Source organism: Rana temporaria, chromosome 1, assembly GCF_905171775.1.
Source record: "Rana temporaria chromosome 1, aRanTem1.1, whole genome shotgun sequence".
Lineage (NCBI taxonomy): Eukaryota > Metazoa > Chordata > Amphibia > Anura > Ranidae > Rana > Rana temporaria.
Window position 1 is genome coordinate 675,490,158 of NC_053489.1, and position 23,396 is coordinate 675,513,553.

The 23,396-nt window shown below is 40.2% G+C and overlaps 1 protein-coding gene across 1 annotated transcript; it reads right to left on the reverse strand.

Moving 5' to 3' along the window:
- Positions 1–1,822: 1,822 nt before the first annotated feature.
- On the reverse strand, positions 1,823–2,583 carry LOC120944927 (serine/threonine-protein kinase SBK1-like). Its single transcript, XM_040358698.1, has one exon. It carries the CDS (start codon positions 2,447–2,449, stop codon positions 1,823–1,825), a length of 627 nt encoding a protein of 208 aa, XP_040214632.1. The 5' UTR covers positions 2,450–2,583.
- Positions 2,584–23,396: the final 20,813 nt, after the last annotated feature.

Genomic DNA, 23,396 nt, shown 5'->3' on the forward strand with positions numbered 1-23,396 from the left:
GTCCACATCCGGGGTGCCCCATCTTTGGCATATCTCCTGGAAGACTGCGGGACGAAGACACCATTCCCCTGGCACAAGCTGTTGCCGACTGAGATAATCGGCCCGCCAATTCTCTATGCCTGGGATATAAACTGCCGAGATGCACGGAACGTGGGTCTCCGCCCAAGTGAGGATCTGATTTACCTCTGTTTGTGCAGCCCGACTCCTGGTGCCCCCCTGATGGTTTATATATGCCACAGCCGTGACATTGTCGGACTGCACCCTGATTGGGAATCCCTGCAACTCGGTTGTCCAAGCCTTCAGGGCTAGGTGAACTGCACGGATCTCTAACAAGTTGATGGGAAGCAAACTTTCTGACCTTGACCATTTCCCCTGTAGGGAAAGCTCCCCCATAACTACCCCCCAACCTGACAGGCTGGCGTCCGTTGTGATTACTCTCCAAGAAACCTTTCTGAAGGATTAACCCTTCTGTACATTCTGGGGCACTAACCACCACCCTAGAGCCCGTCAAACTGACGGGGACAGAATCATCGGGTAGTCCAATGCCTGCAACCTCTTGTTCCAGGCCGACAAGATGGCCCTCTGCAACTGTCTTGTATGGAACTGTGCATAAGGTACCGCCTCGAAAGTTGCCACCAGCTTTCCCATCAGGCGCATGCAGAGGCGGACTGATGGTCTCTCCTTGCCTAGCACAGAGAGAATTAGTTCCCTTATGGAACCAATCTTTGCCTGGGGCAAGAAAACCCTCTGGAGGTGGGTATCGAGGAACATGCCGAGATACTCCAATTTCTTTGTTGGCTCCAAGGCTAACTTGTCCCTGTTTATGACCCAACCGAAGAACTCCAGATACTGAAGCGTAAGCTGCACGCCTTGATTTAAACCTGGGACTGAATGATCTACTAACAATTGATTGTCCAGGTAAGACAAGATGGCGATCCCCTGTGCCCTTAGGTTGGCTAACAAGGGTGCCAGCACCTTCGTGAAGACCCGAGGAGCCGTGGCCAACCCAAATGGAAGAGCCATGAATTGAAAGTGGCATGGGCCTATAGCAAACTGCAGAAACTTGTAATGCCCTGGAAAAATAGGGACATGAAGGTAAGCGTCCTTTATGTCTATGGATGCTAAAAAATCTTCTGCAAGTAAAGCGGCAGCCACAGATCGAATAGACTCCATTCGAAATGATCGGACCCTTAGATACTGGTTTAGACCTTTCAAATCCAAGATTGGCCTGACATCGCCATTCGGCTTTGGAACAATAAAGAGGTTCGAGTAGAACCCTAGTCCTTGTTCCTGAACTGGTACCTCCACAATCACTCCCTGGAGCAAGAGTCGATCCAGGGCCATCAAGAGAGACCTTCGCTTTCCGGGGTCTCCTGGCAGATTTGACAGCAGAAAGCGAGGAGGGGGAAACCCCAGAAACTTCAGCTAGTAACCCCGCAAAATGGTTGAAAGGACCCATTCGTCGGATACCCCCTTCTGCCAAGCAGGCGCAAAACCTTGGAGTCTTCCCCCCACCCGAGAGAGCGGGGGCAACACTTCATAAGGATGCCTTAGGGGCAGGTTTGCCCGGCTTGCGGATCCAGGGCCTCCTGTTGCCCTGTGCCTGACCCTGAGGCTTACTGGACATGTTAGGACGGCTGGACTGCCGTCGATACTGCCTAAAGGCAGTAAAATACTGCCTAAAGACACATAAAATATAATGAGCTATGTATTTCCTCAAGAAAGTCACATACCTGAGTAAATGTGATGTTGTTTCAGACGTGCCACCTCTCACCAATTTTCTTTACCCAATGTCTACTTCTGCCTCTGGAGACATCTCAGACTAAGATCCAGAAGTGTTTCTTGTCAAAAGGGAAGAAGACATGGAGTTGAGTGTAGATGTGATGGAAACACTGGAGCTCTGTGAAGTGCTCAGGTGAGAAGCCAATGAGTCCTCAGATTGTTCAGAAGAATTCATTTCAATAGGATCTTCATCCTCTTTTCGTTTAGCTGAATCTGCAGGTTCTTCTTTCCAGCTTCCCCTTATGTATTTAAGGACTTTGGTACTGGGACTTCTTTTGGAGTAATCAATTGCCAAAAGACCATTAAACATCCTTTGTATCTTAGTGGGAATCTTTCTCCATGCTTCAGGAGGGTTATTCATCTTGACATTGTTTTGCCATTCAACAAAACGTTTATATCCATCATCATCAAGGCTGGCCAACCGCCATGGAGACTTTCCTGTAAGTAAGCAGTAGATGATGACCCCAAACGCCCAAACATCAAGGCTGCCATCTACAACCAATCCACCTGAAATGGTCATGGCACACATCTCTGGGGCCATGTAGTATTTGCTGCCACACATGGATCTTATCACTGTCCCTCTGACCTTAGCAAAGCCAAAGTCTGTGATCTTGATGCAATGACACTCCTTATCAAACACCAAAATATTTTCTGGCTTCAGATCCATGTGCACAAGTCCTTTCTCTGCTATGAATTCGAGGGCACTGGAGATCTGAACAGCACATCTCTTTACAGCATCTTCTGGAATTCCCACCTAAACAGTAAAAAAATGAGATCAAAACACAATAGATGTTAAATACAGTAGGGGGAATATAAGGAGACATTCATAATACATATTCAGAAACGGGTAAAATGTATGTATAGTCATAACTTTTTGTAGGTTAAGTCTAGAGATGAATTCTTTGTCATATGCGTATGTATTCGCCTTATATAAGTGATAGAACATTCTAAATATTAAAGTTGTCAGAACAAAAGTTAAGTATAAATCTTCCAACATGGACACCTGTACTAATGTCCACTAAAAAAGCTTCTTCTCACTTCCCGTTGCATCTCTAGGAGGGGAGGTGAAGGGAAATCTCCTCCAAAATGACTGACAGGAGTTTTAATTTTTAAAAGGATTAGTTCACCTTTCATTACATGTAAAAATCCATATTCAGAGTATATCATGTTATGAATGCACCAGCCCCACATCTCCCTGATCCCGACTGTGTCAGCTAGTGGGGAATCTTTAACACCCGCTAGCTGTCCAGTTTTTTTTTTACCTGCAAAAAAAATTGCATTATGTTTCCTGAAAAGGTGAACTTATCCTTTAACTCCTCATTCTGTACTTCTATCCAACTCTAAGAGAAATACTAATTCCGCCATACATATACATTAATGAACTGTACTTACATGTGGTATAATCAGAGAGAACAGGTCACCAACAGGAGCCAGTTCCTGGGCAAACACCAAGTTGAAAGTGGTTTTGAAGAAAACCTCAAAGCATCCGATGATGTTGGGATGAGACGAAAGTAAGGATGCAATGCTGAACTCGCGAAGGTAAGACTCCTGACTGTTTCTGCTTTTATCTATGAACTTCAAAGCCATTCTTTGACCTGTGGGGAAAAAAAAGAACATGTGGTCATTATCTAGGACTGGCTACATGCAAATACAGCCTGTCTAGGAATGCCCCCTCCTCCAGACATGTATGTACCCACTCAAGGCATTTTGATACTTGCATAACTCCTCTGAGTCAGCCCAATGCTTAGTTACCTGAATAATCTTACCAACGTGTTTTAATGTTTTATACATTTTTTATTTATAGAGATGTAATAAATTCTATAATTGGGCCATGTTCTCTGACTGCATATACTCTACCTGTTATTCTTCGTTACCTGTGTTTATCAGCGATTCTACGTTACTGCTCCTTATATTTTAGATTGAGTCTACAATTAATGACGTCTTGAAGAAATTATATTCTAGATAAAATTTACATAGATATACACAAATATTTGTAGAGGGTATCAAAATGGTGATTAGATTAATTCACTGACCTGTTTTCTTGTCGTTTGCCAGGATTACTCTTCCATATCCACCTTTTCCAAGCTCCTTCCCCAAGAGGAAGTACTTCTGTACGTCTACCTGCCGTAGTCTCTGTGAATAGAAGGATACCATTCTATCCAGAACATGTTCCACATTATGGGCAATGGAGGCCATTGTGTCCTAGAGAAAAAAAAAAGACTTTTGTCACATTATTGGTTACAATAAATTGTTAAATTATTAGGCAGAAAATACAATTTTTAAAGAGAAACTATAAGAAAATTGTCAAATATGAGTACTGTTAGAGTTAGTTATATACCTATAGATATGAAATGCTCAATAGACCTCCACATCTATATGTATATGACTCAAGAATAAAGTTTGGACATTAAATATAGAACTTGAACACAACAACAGAAATTTATGGAGTACATTTAAAGGAACTGAATATGGAAAGCCAGCAATCTATTTATAAACAAGAAAATTATTAGGCAAAGCTATAACTTGATCAAGTTGAAAATAAATATAATATCCAAGATATATAGCAATAAATAAATATGTGGTACGATATGTATCCAATAGTTAGTAGTTCAGTTGTGTGCAGTGGCCTTCTCAGTAACTGGTGGCCAAAAGACCAATGTTTATTACATTTCCTTCGGGAAGGAATAAAAATTAGTCAGCACTGATGAAAAGTTGTATCTGCAGCCAGCAGCATCTTGGTGACCCCAATATTTCTGGCAGATACTGCCTTGAAAAGAGTAACAATATCATAAGGATGACCAATAAGAGATACTGATTGGTTAAAGAGAAACATCCATTGATTGGTTAGATGAAAGTGACCTTACCTTAATGTGGGGGAGGATTCAGCTGTGAAACAAATCAAAATCGGTTACTCTGAGTATTCGGGTTCCACTGCAGATCAACACCGAACAACTTCACCAAATCTCCAGCTATGCTGTAGTAGATGAGTATTCTGGAATCTCTGGAAGTAGTCACTGATCAGAGGAGGGAAAGGCCACTTTTTATAAGGGAGATAGGCGGGAAATGCAGAGAATGGAGGCTTTCCATTGGCTGACTTCTAAAGGAAATGTTATGTAAACAACCCCACATTGTTCTTGCTGATTTGCATATAAACAGATTTTCTAGAGAATAGGTGATAGGATTAAGTAAGGTGAAACCCAGATACTTTAAAACTTTACTGAAATTAAACTTTCTGCCATATTAACCATACAATGGGAAATTCTTTTTGTTTTAGAATATAATTATAGACTGAATAACTAATACAAGAGGGAATACTAACCGTATAATTATTGAGAAAAAAAAACATTATAACATTATCTGTCGGTTCTTTTATATTTTTGTTTTATTACTATTCTGTCTTATCTCCAGTAATCTTACGCCAATGAGTTCAGTTTAAAAAGGACTTCATTGAAAAAAAAATGATTATAAAATGTAATCAGCATAAATGTAATTTGAAGAATAATAAAATAATCTGTCAGAGAGAAATATTGGGGCTGCCATGTTTTTTTTTTTTTTTAGATATTCATCTCCAAACATCCTGATAATTTCTTCAATACTAGGTTTGTCATTCACCCAGAACATTATGTTAGCATGATATTTACATTACTGAATATATACACGATTGTTCTAGGTCAGCCAAATCTGTAGTTTGTGCATTCAAAAGCTGTTCTGAAAACTTGGTTAGATATAATGAAAATAAAACTTGGTTAGATGTAATTTTTATGTAAACAACAGAAAGGCAGAGTTTGGTCAATAACACAATAAGGATGGAGAGATTGGCTTATATGAGGAATGAAAACGGTAATAGATTTGAAAAAAATAAAATAAAAAAAAATAAATGGCTAGAAACTCCCAGGTTTAATGCTAGAGAGTGTAGAATAGAAAATTCCGCGCCAAATATAAATAAGTACTAAATTAAACTAAATAAGCTGCTCCTCAAAGAACAATACTGAATTGTGATAATGAAAATGGAAGGTAGAGGGCGCTCAACCACACAATAGTGATTGTGAAATGTGGAATACCACACAACACCGTGCAACAATTAATAATAAAAATAAGTTTCCAAAAGCATATGTGAACAGTGATTGCTGAAACAATATAAATCAATATACAGCAGAAATGTCCCACACAGATGTGCATGAATACGCAGATTCCTCTGCAGTGTAAGCAAAAAACACTGAAGTTCACTATGTTAAACACCAAAAAAATAAAAATAAAAAAATAGAGTCCCAATAGCATGCATAGAAAGCCAAACGAATCTTGACAATTGCTGTGATCTTCCTAGTGGAGAAAAGTAGAAAATGCCACCACCATACTTTTCAAATTTCACTTGTTTCCACCCAAGGTGCTTTGTATATAAAGTGCTCTTACCAGAGCCTGTTGACCACTTTACTTAAAAAGATGGTCATACGGGCTAGTGCAGGATTGTGCCTACACACACATGGATATGGACTATTGAATCTCGTTTCCAGGCGTTCCAGATAAGGATGATATGCAAAAAAAGAGAACCGGTAGACGCCGATAGCGTAATAACGTTTTAATAATAAAAACAACTAAAAACAACGGAAAGCCAAATGGCCTCTTACTTTAAAAGTGCCTACCCGGCACTGGGACTGCAGGCCTGTCACCGCCAATCTGCGGTTCAAAACTTGGTTTATCAGGATCGGATACCACCGCCGTAGTTCCACCATAAACTCCTTCCTGTCAGCTTCACCAGAGCGGGGGGGCGTCTCGTGACCAGGACTGCCTCCAACGTCCGTTTCGATGAAGACGAGTAATCGAAACGGACGTTGGAGGCAGTCCTGGTCACGAGACGCCCCCCCGCTCTGGTGAAGCTGACAGGAAGGAGTTTATGGTGGAACTACGGCGGTGGTATCCGATCCTGATAAACCAAGTTTTGAACCGCAGATTGGCGGTGACAGGCCTGCAGTCCCAGTGCCGGGTAGGCACTTTTAAAGTAAGAGGCCATTTGGCTTTCCGTTGTTTTTAGTTGTTTTTATTATTAAAACGTTATTACGCTATCGGCGTCTACCGGTTCTCTTTTTTTGCATATCATCCTTATCTGGAACGCCTGGAAACGAGATTCAATAGTCCATATCCATGTGTGTGTAGGCACAATCCTGCACTAGCCCGTATGACCATCTTTTTAAGTAAAGTGGTCAACAGGCTCTGGTAAGAGCACTTTATATACAAAGCACCTTGGGTGGAAACAAGTGAAATTTGAAAAGTATGGTGGTGGCATTTTCTACTTTTCTCCACTAGGAAGATCACAGCAATTGTCAAGATTCGTTTGGCTTTCTATGCATGCTATTGGGACTCTATTTTTTTATTTTTATTTTTTTGGTGTTTAACATAGTGAACTTCAGTGTTTTTTGCTTACACTGCAGAGGAATCTGCGTATTCATGCACATCTGTGTGGGACATTTCTGCTGTATATTGATTTATATTGTTTCAGCAATCACTGTTCACATATGCTTTTGGAAACTTATTTTTATTATTAATTGTTGCACAGTGTTGTGTGGTATTCCACATTTCACAATCACTATTGTGTGGTTGAGCGCCCTCTACCTTCCATTTTCATTAATGCTAGAGAGGACAATGGTTTAAAAATAAGTTGGGGGAAAATAATTTTTATTCTAAATGAGATGGGAGGTGGGATGGGGGGAGGGGTTGTGGGTGGTTAATGGGATAAATTTATATTTGATGACAATATCTCAGTGTTTTTTATGTGTAAGAAAAGTTTGTTTATTCGAAAAAAAATACTAAAATAAAGTGGATTAATAATAAAATAATGTGTTGTTTTTTTAGGAAAAGTCATAATAAAAAATCATAAAAACATTCTAAAAAAAAATGGAAAGTTGTTCAAAAGATTTAGTTTGCATTAAACATTTGATTTTGGAATGAATAGACTTTACTGAACGAAGACCCCATATGGTGTTGGAAAATAATTTGTTCAAGAAAAAAGTTCTTCTGATCCTTCGAGCATCATTTTCAACAACGGGGACCAGAAATTTTGACTTGACCCAACTAATGATTAAAAAAAAATGAACCTTCTTAGATCATTGGTTTCCTAATTATTTGAGTTCAAAATTCTACCCATCTATGGCCAGATTTAGACTAGGCATTTATATAGATTTTGGGTAACAAAATTAATGCCCACTATGTCAGGACACTAGGTTGAGAGTTTTTAGTGCAACATAGAGAAATAGGCTCAATGTTTTTAGATAGTGGGTGTTAGAAGAATTTAAATAGGGAAGTAAATGATCAACACTTTTTAATATTTACTGTAGATATCCTATTGTTTCTTGTGATTACTGTACACACCGTATCCCATTACTATTGTTCCCCCGTGTCTCTGCTATCTATTGTCTTTCGGGTGTAGACTCACTATAGAAGTGACTTCCAATTGTCACAAGCAGATTAGTTTTGGTCTTTCTTTACATTGTTATAAAAGTTCTAGGGTATGGAGCTGTGTATGTGGCCAGAGAATCAGATAAAGCTTTATTGGATTTTTTTAAATATCAATTATTAGCAATTACTACATTTTTTTGTTAGATGAGATTGACTTTTGAGGAATACTACCCCCCCTAACATTGTCTGTTAAATTGGGTGTGATAGTCATTAGCGTAATACTTCCAGTGTTTAGTATTCATATTGTCTTCCTGGAGGGTCACCTGTACTATTGTTTGTTGTGTTTACTATATACACCGTATCCCATCACTATTGTTCCCTGTGTCTCCTCTGTCTATTGTCTTTCTGGTGTAGGCTCAGACTATTCAGGGTAGATACCATTGTTATGTTATTGTTAATGTTTTGTTCATTGTATAGAAATTGATGGCCAGGATTGATGAAGGTAAAGCAAGTGCTGCAATGATAAAAGTAATGGAGGCATGAAAAAGGCCATGGCACCAGGCACAGGAGTATGTAACATTAAAGTTGTATTAAATCCCAATGAAAAAAAAAATGGGAATAAATTATAGTTTAGCAATCCAATGACTTAATTTGTTTTCTTTAATTTTTTTATTTTTAATTTCACTTGCTGATCCTGCCAGTATCACATTTCCTATCTTAGGGTATCTGAGTTCTGGATGAAGTAGTAAAGAAGAAACCATTGGAACGCAGCATTGGTGATGGACTTGTGAATGGATTTGTTAAAGAGGAGGTATATCTCCTCTTTAACATATCCATTCACCAGTCCATTCCCAAGCCTGGCTCGGGTGTGACTTTTGATACAGCTTCCATAACAATGACCATGTTTATAGAAGCCAACCTCCATTGTTGGCACTCGTGGTGCCCAATTGTGGCCCTCAGGAAATGCCAGATTTACATGATTATCTTAGTATTGGAAGGGGCACAACTGTTTATGGCACCTTTTTTTTTTTCTCCCGCCTGAGACCAGACCAGCGGAGCGCGCCCTTAGCAGAGATGGCCTCAGGTCGTTCTACGGTTCCTCATGAGGCACCACATGTATCGCATGGGTCGCGTGGTTCGCATGGAGCACATGGCTCGTCCACACAACAACGCTCACAGCGCCAAACTACAGGTATGAAAACGAGGCAGAGAGTGCTCTCTCCCCCTGACTCAGATGATGGCTCAGCCCGCTCTACTGGTCACTCCCCAGACCCCCGTCACCCACAAACAGATTGGGATAGATTGCCCACCATGCACGACTTTGAGGCATTTGTTCAGCGCATGGAGCATTCTTATAAACAGGAGATATCTGAACTTCGCAGGGATGTTACCAATAGGCTAGAAGACCTGGAGCAAAGTGTAGAGGACACCGTGACTACCTTACAAACTCATGAAGCTACACTGAACGATCACTCTGCTCAGATTCAGCAGCTTATGTTAGCTCAAGACGACCAGGAGAATAGAGCGAGACGCAATAACATCCGCGTGCGTGGCCTCCCCGAGTCGATCGAAATTAAAGATCTGGCTTCAGTGATCACCGCCATCTTTAACAATCTGCTTCAGAAAGATAAAGAAGCTCCAATGGAGCTCGACCGAGTACATAGAGCATTGGGTCCCAAAAACCCAAACCTAGAGCACCCGAGAGACGTGATCTGCAGGGTTCATTTCTATGCAGTTAAAGATGCTATTATGCAAGCAGCCTGCAAGCAGGAATCCATCCAAATTGATGAAGCTCAAATACATCTCTTACCAGACGTCTCAAAATTAACCCTAGACTTAGGCCGGGCCTTGAAGCCCCTCACCGAAGCCCTCTGTGTTAAACATATTAAATATCGTTGGGGTTCCCCTTTCAGTTAACCGCATTCCATGAGGGCAAATCTGCATATTTTCGTACTTTGGAAGATCTCCCCAAGTTCGTAGGAACATTTGAACTACCTCAGATCGCCATACACGATTGGCCTTTGCGGGCAGTACCCCCGAGACTTCAGCTTCCCTCTATTTGGAAGACTAAATCTAAGAAACCACGATCACACCGAGCCGAGTCACCTAAGCCTCCTCTGGGGTGACGTGGTGACCATCATTGTCCGGGTTATCATCCCACCTCTGTGGTGACGTGATAACCATCATTACCTGGGTTATAATTTCACCTTTGTAGCATTTGCTGCAACATTAGTTGCTGTTGGTATTATATTTTGTTTTGCATCAGATTTTGTATTTTTGTTTTTTCTTCTTTTTGGGATGCGGTGTGTGTGGGTTGTTTCCCTCTCTGTGTGAGGATTACGGTACCCCATTTAGGATTCTCAGCTCCCTCTGTGGGATTGGCTGAAATGTTGCTAGCAACAAGATTAGATTGGCCACTTAGGCCCTATTTTTTTTTCTTCTCTTCTTTCTTCTCTCTCACTATATTCCTTCCTTCTTTACCTTGGAGTCGGCGAATCCCCTTTCGGTAAGTAATTATTGGTTTCTTGTTGAGCTTTTTTCTCTCTTTTTCGTATGGCCGCTTCCGCTTACCTAACCGTATCCTCTCTGAACTGTAGAGGCCTGAATGCCCCGGAGAAGAGGAGACAGATTATGTATCATTTTCATAAATTCCACACACAAATTCTCCTCTTACAAGAGACACACTTTAGACTAGGCTCAATCCCTAAATTTTTTTATAAACAATATCCTACTGGGTTCCATAGTACTAATCCTACATCGAAGTCCAAAGGGGTCTCTATTTTTTTTCATGTTTCCTTCATGCCAGACATCTTAGACTCCTATATAGATACTGCCGGAAGATTTATTTTTTTTAAATTGTCCTATAAAAAAGTCATATACACGGTGATTAATGTATATTCTCCTAACCAGGACCAGTTGCCATTTTTTACCACCATGCTCTCCCGCCTGAGGAAGTTCAGTTTAACCAACATGATTCTTGGAGGTGACTTCAACGTTGCTCTAATACCCCGCCTAGATACATCAAATGGTAAGTCCTCGCTTTCTCTGGCTACCACCACCAGGCTGCGCACTTTATTTTCTGACCTCTCCCTGGTAGACGTGTGGAGAGTACTCCATCCCTCTGCCAGGGACTATACATATTTCTCCCCTGCACACTTATCCTACAGCAGACTGGATTATATACTTATTTCCCAGTCGCTGTTGGACTTTTCCCCTACTACTTCGATTGGCCTCACATTATGGTCAGACCACGCACCTATTCATATGACCTTGGGAAAAGTACCTCCTCATAAACTCAAAACCTCCTGGAGGCTTAATGACAATTTATTGACAGACTCAGTCTGCATTGCCGATATTACTCAGACTATCACAAACTTTATTATCGATCATACAAACGATGACACTAATCCACTCATAAAATGGGAAGCACTTAAATGTGTTCTACGAGGCACGTTTATTAAACATGGTTCCAGATTAAAAAAAAAACGGCAGACAGATACCAATCGCCTCTTGACGATCATTGCTTCTTTGGAGGACTCTAATAAGCGTTCCCCTGATGCATCCAAAACTGTGGATCTGGCTAACGCCCGTCAGGATTTACTGCAGATTATTGCAGATCGATCTCTGGTGGCTAGAGACAAAGGACGATTTTCATATTATTCCCAGGCTAATAAATGTGGTAAACGACTGGCAAATGTATTAAACTCGCCCCAGACTAGGAAACATATCTCGTTCATTTCCTCTAGGAGTAAGGGTAAACTGACGGCTAGCTCTGCAATTGCAGAGGAATTCCGCCAATATTACTCAGATCTTTATAACCTTCCTCCCCAGACCCCTATCTCCACCGGACCATAGCGGTCTACCAACAGATATGTCTGCCTATATTACTGAAACCTCACTCCCATCCATTGTAACAACGGACTCCAATGTCAGTAAGAGGTTGTTCTAATTCATCGATTTTTTATCTACCATCAAAGAATTAAAAAACGGTAAAAGCCCTGGCCCGGACGGGTTCACTTCCCGTTTTTATAAAACATTTGGAACACAACTGGCCCCTCTTTTAGCGAAGGCTTTCAATAACATTAGTGAACAATGTTTTTTGTCTCCCTCTCTTTTACTGGCACAGATAGTGGTTATTCCTAAGCCAGGCAAAGACCATTCCCAGTGCTCTAACTATAGGCCGATATCCCTCCTGAATGTCGACCTAAAGTTATTTGCAAAAATTCTCGCAGACCGCCTCGCGCCATTTCTTTCAAATATTGTGCACGGAGATCAGGTGGGGTTTGTCCCTGGCCGTGAAGCCAGGGACAACACCACCAAGACTCTCCATCTGATTAGTTATGTTCAAAACCACCGGATACAGGCGTGCCTTCTCTCCTGTGATGCAGAGAAGGCATTTGACCGGGTCAGCTGGCCTTTTTTGCAAGCTACACTCACTCAGATAGGGTTGGGACCGAAGATGCTATCTCGCATTATGTCCTTGTACACTTCCCCTCACGCCACTGTGCTGGTGAAAGGTGTTCAGTCAGGCACGGTGTCGATCGGGAATGGTACTAGACAAGGCTGCCCCTTATCCCCTCTCCTCTTTGTGTTGGTTATAGAACACCTGGCCCAGGCACTTAGAAGAAATCCTAGTATAAGAGGAATACAAACACCATCTTCCAACTGTAAATTATCTCTATATGCAGACGACCTGCTCCTTTACGTAACCCATCCCCATACAAGTATCCCGTCTATTTTGCAAGAATTGGCCAGGTTTGGTAGGTTTAGCAACTATAAATTAAACCTATCTAAAACGGAAGCTTTAAACATATCTCTACCTCAATCAATCCTCAACATCCTTAAATCTAATTTTTCATTTCAATGGAGGCAGAGCTCTATTTCTTACTTAGGAACAGCCATTCCTGCACAGCTATCATAGTTAGTCAGGTTGAAAAAAGACACAAGTCCATCCAGTTCAACCACAAAAAACAAAATAAAAAAACACAGTAAAATCCTATACACCCAACTTCATACCCACAGTTGATCCAGAGGAAGGCAAAAAACCCCAGCGGAGCATGATCCAATTTGCTACAGCAGGGGAAAAAATTCCTTCCTGATCCCCCGAGAGGCAATCGGATTTACCCTGGATCAACTTTACCTACAAATCTTAGTACTCAGTTATATTCTGTACATTTAGGAAAGAATCCAGACCTTTCTTAAAGCAATCTACTGATCTGGCCAGAACCACCTCTGGAGGGAGTCTGTTCCACATTTTCACAGCTCTTACTGTGAAAAAACCTTTCCGTATTTGGAGGTGAAATCTCTTTTCCTCTAGACGTAAAGAGTGCCCCCTTGTCCTCAGTGATGACCGTAAAGTGAATAACTCAACACCAAGTTCACTGTATGGACCTCTTATATATTTGTACATGTTGATCATATCCCCCCTAATTCTCCTCTTCTCAAGAGTGAATAGATTTAGTTCTTCTAATCTTTCCTCATAGCTGAGCTCCTCCATGCCTCTTATCAGTTTGGTTGCTCTTCTCTGCACTTTCTCCAGTTCTCCTATATCCTTTCTGAGAACTGGAGCCCAAAACTGAACTGCATATTCCAGATGAGGTCTTACTAATGATTTGTACAGTGGCAAAATTATATCTCTGTCTCTGGAGTCCATACCTCTCTTAATACAAGAAAGGACTTTGCTCGCTTTGGAAACCGCAGCTTGGCATTGCATGCCATTATTGAGCTTATGATCAACTAAAACCCCCAGATCCTTCTCCACTACAGATCCCCCCAGTTGTACTCCCCCTAGTATGTATGATGCATGCATATTCTTAGCCCCCAAGTGCATAACTTTACATTTATCTACATTAAACTCATCTGCCACTTAGTCGCCCAATCAGACAGAGCATTGAGGTCGGCTTGTAAATTGGAGACATCCTGTAAGGACGTTATTCCACTGCATAGCTTGGTGTCATCTGCAAAGACAGAAATGTTACTTTTGATCTCAGACCCAATATCATTTATAAATATATTGAAAAGTAAGGGTCCCAGCACTGAACCTTGGGGTACACCACTGATAACATTGGACCATTCAGAGTAAGAATCATTAACCACGACTCTCTGAATTCTGTCTTTCAGCCAGTTTTCTATCCATTTACAAACTGATATATCCAATCCTGTAGACCTTACCTTACACATGAGCCGTGTGTGCGGAACTGTATCGAACGCTTTTGCAAAATCCAAATATATCACGTCCACAGCCACGCCTCTGTCCAGGGTTTTACTTACCTCTTCATAAAAGGAAATCAGGTTTGTCTGACAACTTCTGTCTTTCATGAATCCATGTTGACTGCTGCTTAAATAGTTTTTTTCCTGCAAGAACTCATCCATGTGGTCTTTTATTAAACGTTCCAGTATCTTCCCAACTATAGAAGTTAAACTAACAGGTCTATAGTTACTTGGTAAAGACTTTGTTCCCTTTTTAAATATGGGCACCACATTGGCCCTGCGCCAATCCAGTGGTACTATTCCTGTCTTTAATGAGTCCCTAAATATTAGATACAGTGGCTTTGAAATGACAGAGCTCAACTCACCTAGGATCCGTGGGTGGATGCCATCAGGTCCAGGTGCTTTATCCACCTTTATTCTGTCTAAATATTTCTGGACCATATCACTTTTGAGCCATTGTGGATTTGGGGCTGTGTCACTCCCACCCCCATTTTGGACATGAGCTCCCCCATGCTCCATTGTATAAACAGAGCTGAAGAAAACATTTAATAAATTTGCCTTCTCTTTGTCCCCAGTCACCCACTCTAGATTATTTTGTAAGGGGCCTACATGCTCAGACTTCACCTTTTTACTATTAATATATTTAAAGAATTTTTTGGGGTTTGTCCTACTATCTTTTGCAATCTGTCGTTCGTTTTGAATTTTTGCATCCTTGATTTCCTTTTTGCATATCCTGTTATATTCTTTGTAACATTTAAACAACACTAGTGTTCCTTCATTTTTATATTTTTTAAAAGCTACTTTCTTATTGTTTATAGCTTTTTTAACTTTGACCGTGAGCCACATAGGTTTTATTTTTAGCCTTTTAAACTTATTGCCCATGGGAACATACTTTGCAGTGAGGTTCCACACAGTCTTTTTGAAGAATTCCCATTTCTGTTCTGTGTTCATATGTGCCAATAGTCCCTCCCAGTCCAAGTCCTGGAGAGCAGCCCTCATCCTTGGAAAATTTGCTCTCTTAAAATTTAGTGTTTTAATATTTCCTGTATGTATTTCTTGCTTATAGTTAACATTAAATGAAATCATGTTATGATCACTGCTCCCCAGGTGTTCCTTTATCTGAACATTAGTAATAAGCTCTGCATGGTTTGAGATTATCAGGTCCAACAGAGCATCATTCCTAGTTGGGGCCTCAATAAACTGCACCATAAAATTGTCCTGCAATAGGTTTTTAAATTTTTGTCCTTTAACTGTCCCAGAAGTGCCATTAATCCAGTCAATTTCTGGGTAGTTAAAATCCCCCATTATTATCACCGTCCCAGACCTTGCAGCCCTTTCCATCTGTGCAAGGAGCTGAGTCTCCACCTCCTCATTAACATTGGGTGGTTTATAACAAACTCCAATGATTAATTTTGAACTACGCACATCTGTATGCAGTTCCACCCATAATGCTTCTGCCTCATCACACGCTCCATCAACCAGGTTCTCTTTCACGCTTGCTTTGAGGTCACTTCTCACATAGAGACAGACCCCTCCACCTTTCCTTTTTACCCTGTCTTTCCGAAAGAGAGCATAGCCAGGAATATTAATAGCCCAGTCATGTGAGGATTGAAGCCAAGTTTCAGCAATACCGATTACATCATAGCTCTCCTCATGCATCAGAGCTTCCAGCTCACCTGTTTTGCTTGGCAGACTTCTGGCATTGGTGAACAAACACTTAAATGTATTGTTACATTTTTCTCTGGTGTTTTTCATATAATTTATAGTAGTACAAATGGCACTATTATTTCCAATGGCTGTTTGCAACATGGGAACTTTCTTGTCACCTGCCATAACCCTCCCCCCATCTATCCCCATTCCACTCTCCATTAATGTCTGACCACTAACTGACCTGTCTGCTCGATGTAATTCTAATTCACCCTCCCCCCTCAATCCTAGTTTAAATACTCCTCCAGCATTCCCATAAACCTCTCCCCCAGCACAGCAGACCCCCTTCCATTCAAGTGCAAACCGTCTTTAGCATATAGGCTGCACCCCAATGAAAAGTCAGCCCAGTGCTCTAGAAACCCAAATCCCTCCTTCCTACACCAGGTCTTTAGCCATGCATTCAGCTCTCTAATCTCCCCCTGCCTTTCCTGTGTTGCGCATGGCACAGGCAATATTTCAGAGAATATCACCTTGGAGGTCCTTCCCTTCATCTTGCAGCCTAGTTCTTTAAATTGATTCTTAAGGAGCCTCCACCTTCCATGTATACTGTCATTGGTTCCAACGTGGACCAAGACAGCTGGGTCATGCCCAGCCCCTCCCAGTAATTTATCCACCCGGTCCACCACATGCCGAACCCTGGCACCAGGGAGACAGCAAACCATTCGGTTGAAGCGATCCTGGCGACAAATTATTCTATCAGTCCTTCTGATTATAGAATCCCCTATTACCACCAACTGTCTAGGCCTACCTGCACTCCCCTCCCCACCTCTACTAGATGGGTTGCTCTCCCGGCTGTTAGGGGTAGCAGTAACATCTAGGGCTGCCACCTCTGTGTTTGCCACCTCCACATCATCACCCAACTTGGCAAATTTGTTTTGATGCACAAATACAGGACTGGCCTTCCCTTTCTTCACGCCCCTTCCACTCCCTCTAACTGCATTAACCCATCTCCCTATCTGATAATCCTGACTTTCCCCTCCACCCTCCACATCAACCTTACTGACCACTTGCTCAGCGAGCAGAGGACCCCTTTCAAGGTTGTCATTTCTACCCAGTGTTGCAACTTGCTCCTCCAGATCTCTAATACGAGCTTCCAGAAGGGCAACCTGCTCACATCTGTCACAGCGGTATCCATCTTGGAGCTGTTGCACCAATTTTGCATACATGTGACACACTGTGCACTGAGCAAAACCTTCAACCCTGCTAGCACTCATTTCCCAGTTACAATATAATTACTTGTATGAAGATTAAGATAATACTTACAGTTTTAGAAGACTCGTGTCTTAACTCTTGTTTTAAACTCCTGGTTATTAACTCTCCACTTGTAATCAAAAATTCCACTTCTGATCAGAAATTCCACACCAGATCTTAGCAAGGAGCCAGCTCTTATGGAGTTTTTACAGACACTTATATACTCACCTGTTAACAATTAGACACTCCCCTGTTAACAATTAAACACTCCCCTAAATTAGCAGAAAGGAAAAAAAAAGCTGTTTAAAAAGTGTCAGAGAAAAAAAAAGACAAACAATTGAACACTTGCAGCAGAAACAGTTATCGGAGGTTTATACCCTAAATTATTGCCCTCTTTTAACAAAATTAAGACGCCTTATGGAGGATCGTTTAGACCTTCCCATATCTTGGTTTGGGCGAATGAATGTTTTGAAAATGGACGTTCTGCCTAAGACACTATACCTATTCCAGGCACTTCCGATAGCGCTGCCCTCTGCTTTTTTTCGTTCACTTCGATCAATGGCCATCCGGTTTGTCTGGAGAGGAAATCCTCCAAGGCTAAAACATAAACTCTTATGCTCCCCTGTTACTAATGGAGGAACAGCCCTCCCTGATTTCGAATTATACCACACCTCTGCGGTACTTTCACGTGTTCTAGAGTGGTTTCCTCGTCCCCTATGTAAAGTCTCCACTATGGTAGAGCAAGATCTATCCCCTGTAGACCTCAGGGCTCTACCATGGGGGTACGCCAAGACATATAGGTCTTTTAGAGGGTTGTCTCCTTTGACTTTAGATGCCTTGGATATCTGGTATAGGAAGAGGGAGGCATATGCCCTCTCAACTGATCCAGGGCCCCTGACCTCATTGTTCGACAATCCAGCCCTTCCGGAGAGTAGATGTATTTCGACAATAGACAATTACAACAGAGACTCATGGCCTACTGCCAACTGCTACTTGAATGCTTTGTCCGGGATATTTATTACATCTAAACCTATGATCTCTTCCCGAGTGACCTGGCTTACCCGACTACACCTTTCAGCATACTGTAAATCGCTTCATGAAAGTGGCCAGGTCCATAGACCGTTGACTAACTTCGAGCAACTATGCTCTGTCTCACACACTCCGCCACACACCTTATCTCAGATATATAAACTGATCCTGGGTCATACACATGACTCCTTACCCAGGTTTGCTGCAGCCTGGTCGGAGGACTTAGGCAAAGATATCAGTGAGGCAGATTGGCATAAATCTTTCTTTTATACACATAAGTCTTCTATTTCGAGCTATGCTCAAGAAAAAAATTACAAAGTATTGGCAAGATGGTATCGTGTCCCAGTCACCCTCAAGATCATGTTCCCTTCCGCTTCTGACTCCTGCTGGAGATGCAATCACGATATTGGTACGTATTGCCATACATGGTGGGACTGTGACATAATCCGCCCTTTTTGGGAAATGATTTTTCAGATCTATGGAGACCTCTATGATAAAATACTAACCCCTTCTCCCTTTATAGCCCTCCTTTCCATTCTCCCTGGTTCTTTTAAGTTTGAAAATCATACCCTTCTAAAATTCTGTGTCAGTGCTGGTAGACAGTTGATTTCCAGACATTGGAAATCTCCTGCCCCTCCGACTCTGGTCGAATGGGTAAGCAAGATGAACAATATCATGCTTATGGAGGAAATGCATGCCAAATCTCTTGACACCCAGGCTAGATTTCTTTCTATTTGGAGTGTATGGAAACAGTATAGCACCTTGGATAGATTAAAATCTAGGTTGAGCTCATCTTAACCCATCTTAAGCCTTTGTGAATTACTAAAAATGCCGGCCTACACCATCTTATCAGGATGAAAGGCCGCCCTGTACTGGAAGACGCCGACTCCCCCCCCCCCCTCTCCCCTACACCTTCCCCTTCTCCTTTCCTTCATTTACTTCCTCTTTCCTTTTTCTGCTTTTCTTTTTAGCTTTCTCTTCTTGACCCCATCATATATTTTTAGTTCTGTTCCATTTTTGTTATGTGGCCTTTACTTGGGGTTAACTAAATTAAATGGATTATATTTAGTCCTTACCTGTTGTCTGTGGGCTTGGTACTTTTACCAAGCGCCCAGACAACAATGTTTCTATCTCTTGGTTCTCTCTTCGAGCCATGACTATATAAATATTATAGATATCTCCGCCCCAATCTCGGCTGCAGTAGGTTCCCAGAGGGGCAGTGGGGACTGGGGTGGCTTTAATTCTATGTTAGGTTAGAACTTATCAGGTATTATTCATATAAGTATATTTTATTAATCTGTCTACCTAACATTTATTTCCATGTATCTTTTTCTCCAAGCACTGGCTACAGTAATTTAAATGCTATCTATATCATTTATAACAACATTTTCATTTAACTGTATTAATCGGGTAAACCGATGTTGGGTTTATGACCCGGTTGTTGTTGTTGTTATGTTTGTCTAAAAATTTGAAATTAAAAACTTATTGAACTCTAAAATTTGGACACTAAATATAGAACTTGAACACAACAACAGAAATTTATGGAGTACATTTAAAGGAACTGAATCTGGAAAGCCAGCAATCTATTTATAAACAAGAAAATTATTAGGCAAAGCTATAACTTGATCAAGTTGAAAATAAATATAATATCCAAGACATATAGCAATAAATAAATATGTGGTAGGATATGTATCCAATAGTTAGTAGTTCAGTTGTGTGCAGTGGCCTTCTTAGTAACTGGTGGCCAAAAGACCAATGTTTATTACATTTACTTCGGGAAGGAATAAAAATTAGTCAGCACTGATGAAAAGTTGTATCTGCAGCCAGCAGCATCTTGGTGACCCCAATATTTCTGGCAGATACTGCCTTGAAAAGAGTAACAATATCATAAGGATGACCAATAAGAGATACTGATTGGTTAAAGAGAAACATCCATTGATTGGTTAGATGAAAGTGACCTTACCTTAATGTGGGGGAAGATTCAGCTGTGAAACAAATCAAAATCAGTTACTCTGAGTATTCGGTTCCACTGCAGATCAACACCGAACAACTTCACCAAATCTCCAGCTATGCTGTAGTAGATGAGTATTCTGGAATCTCTGGAAGTAGTCACTGATCAGAGGAGGGAAAGGCCCCTTTTTATAAGGGAGATGGGCGGGCAAGGCAGAGAATGGAGGCTTTCCATTGGCTGACTTCTAAAGGAAATGTTATGTAAACAACCCCGCATTGTTCTTGCTGATTTGCATATAAACAGATTTTCTAGAGAATAGGTGATAGGATTAAGTAAGGTGAAACCCAGATACTTTAAAACTTTACTGAAATTAAAATTTCCACCATATTAACCATAAAATGGGAAATTCTTTTTGTTTTAGAATATAATTATAGACTGAATAACTAATACAAGAGGGAATACTAACCGTATAATTATTGAGAAAAAAAAAACATTATAACATTATCGGTTGGTTCTTTTATATTTTTGTTTTATTACTATTCTGTCTTATCTCCAGTAATCTTGTACGCCAATGAGTTCAGTTTAAAAAGGACTTCATTGAAAAAAAAATGATTATAAAATGTAATCAGCATAAATGTAATTTGAAGAATAATAAAATAATCTGTCAGGAAAGAAATATTGGGGCTGTCATGTTTTTCTTTTTTTTTAGATATTCATCTCCAAACATCCTGATAATTTCTTCAATACTAGGTTTGTCATTCACCCAGAACATTATGTTAGAATGATATTTACATTACTGAATATATACATGATTGTTCTAGGCCAGCCAAATCTGTAGTTTGTGCATTCAAAAGCTGTTCTGAAAACTTGGTTAGATATAATGAAAATAAAACTTGGTTAGATGTAATTTTTATGTAAACAACAGAAAGGCAGAGTTTGGTCAATAACACAATAAGGATGGAGAGATTGGCTTATATGAGGAATGAAAACGGTAATAGATTTGAAAAAATAAAAATAAAAAAAAATAAATGGCTAGAAACTCCCAGGTTTAATGCTAGAGAGGACAATGGTTTAAAAATAAGTTGGGGGAAAATAATTTTTATTCTAAATGAGATGGGAGGTGGGATGGGGGGAGGGGTTGTGGGTGGTTAATGGGATAAATTTATATTTGATGACAATATCTCAGTGTTTTTTATGTGTAAGAAAAGTTTGTTTATTCGAAAAAAAATACTAAAATAAAGTGGATTAATAATAAAATAATGTGTTGTTTTTTTAGGAAAAGTCATAATAAAAAATCATAAAAACATTCTAAAAAAAATTGGAAAGTTGTTCAAAAGATTTAGTTTGCATTAAACATTTGATTTTGGAATGAATAGACTTTACTGAACGAAGACCCCATATGGTGTTGGAAAATAATTTGTTCAAGAAAAAAGTTCTTCTGATCCTTCGAGCATCATTTTCAACAACGGGGACCAGAAATTTTGACTTGACCCAACTAATGATTAAAAAAAAATGAACTTTCTTAGATCATTGGTTTCCTAATTATTTGAGTTCAAAATTCTACCCATCTATGGCCAGATTTAGACTAGGCATTTATATAGATTTTGGGTAACAAAATTAATGCCCACTATGTCAGGACACTAGGTTGAGAGTTTTTAGTGCAACATAGAGAAATAGGCTCAATGTTTTTAGATAGTGGGTGTTAGAAGAATTTAAATAGGGAAGTAAATGATCAACACTTTTTAATATTTACTGTAGATATCCTATTGTTTCTTGTGATTACTGTACACACCGTATCCCATTACTATTGTTCCCCCGTGTCTCTGCTATCTATTGTCTTTCGGGTGTAGACTCACTATAGAAGTGACTTCCAATTGTCACAAGCAGATTAGAGTTTTGGTCTTTCTTTACATTGTTATAAAAGTTCTAGGGTATGGAGCTGTGTATGTGGCCAGAGAATCAGATAAAGCTTTATTGGATTTTTTTAAATATCAATTATTAGCAATTACTACATTTTTTTGTTAGATGAGATTGACTTTTGAGGAATACAACCCAGCCTAACATTGTCTGTTAAATTGGGTGTGATAGTCATTAGCGTAATACTTCCAGTGTTTAGTATTCATATTGTCTTCCTGGAGGGTCACCTGTACTATTGTTTGTTGTGTTTACTATACACACCGTATCCCATCACTATTGTTCCCTGTGTCTCCTCTGTCTATTGTCTTTCGGGTGTAGGCTCAGACTATTCAGGGTAGATACCATTGTTATGTTATTGTTAATGTTTTGTTCATTGTATAGAAATTGATGGCCAGGATTGATGAAGGTAAAGCGAGTGCTGCAATGATAAAAGTAATGGAGGCATGAAAAAGGCCATGGCACCAGGCACAGGAGTATGTAACATTAAAGTTGTATTAAATCCCAATGAAAAAAAAAATGGGAATAAATTATAGTTTAGCAATCCAATGACTTAATTTGTTTTCTTTAATTTTTTTATTTTTAATTTCACTTCCTGATCCTGCCAGTATCACATTTCCTATCTTAGGGTATCTGAGTTCTGGATGAAGTAGTAAAGAAGAAACCATTGGAACGCAGCATTGGTGATGGACTTGTGAATGGATTTGTTAAAGAGGAGGTATATCTCCTCTTTAACATATCCATTCACCAGTCCATTCCCAAGCCTGGCTCGGGTGTGACTTTTGATACAGCTTCCATAACAATGACCATGTTTATAGAAGCCAACCTCCATTGTTGGCACTCGTGGTGCCCAATTGTGGCCCTCAGGAAATGCCAGATTTACATGATTATCTTAGTATTGGAAGGGGCACAACTGTTTATGGCACCTTTTAGCATCAAGTGAAAAACCTTCCCAATCGATAGTAGTCTTGTGGGGGGAGGAGTTTTAGTCAATTGTAAAATATTCACTTTTGGGTTGAAGGTCGCCTCAATGCACAATTAAATTCAGCTTTTAGTAAAACACTACTAATGCAATCATGACATTAGAAAGGTTTAAAGGATTAGTATAATAATATATTTTACTTTTGTTTTTGGATTTAAAATCATTTTAAAGAAAATCAAAGTCAGCAGAAATTGGGTCTGCTAGTTTTATGAAATCATACAAAGGTTATCCATCTATATT

Excerpts from the sequence above, each read along its gene's own strand:
- LOC120944927 (XM_040358698.1), bottom strand. The coding sequence starts at position 2,449 with ATGGATCTGAAGCCAGAAAATATTTTGGTGTTTGATAAGGAGTGTCAT.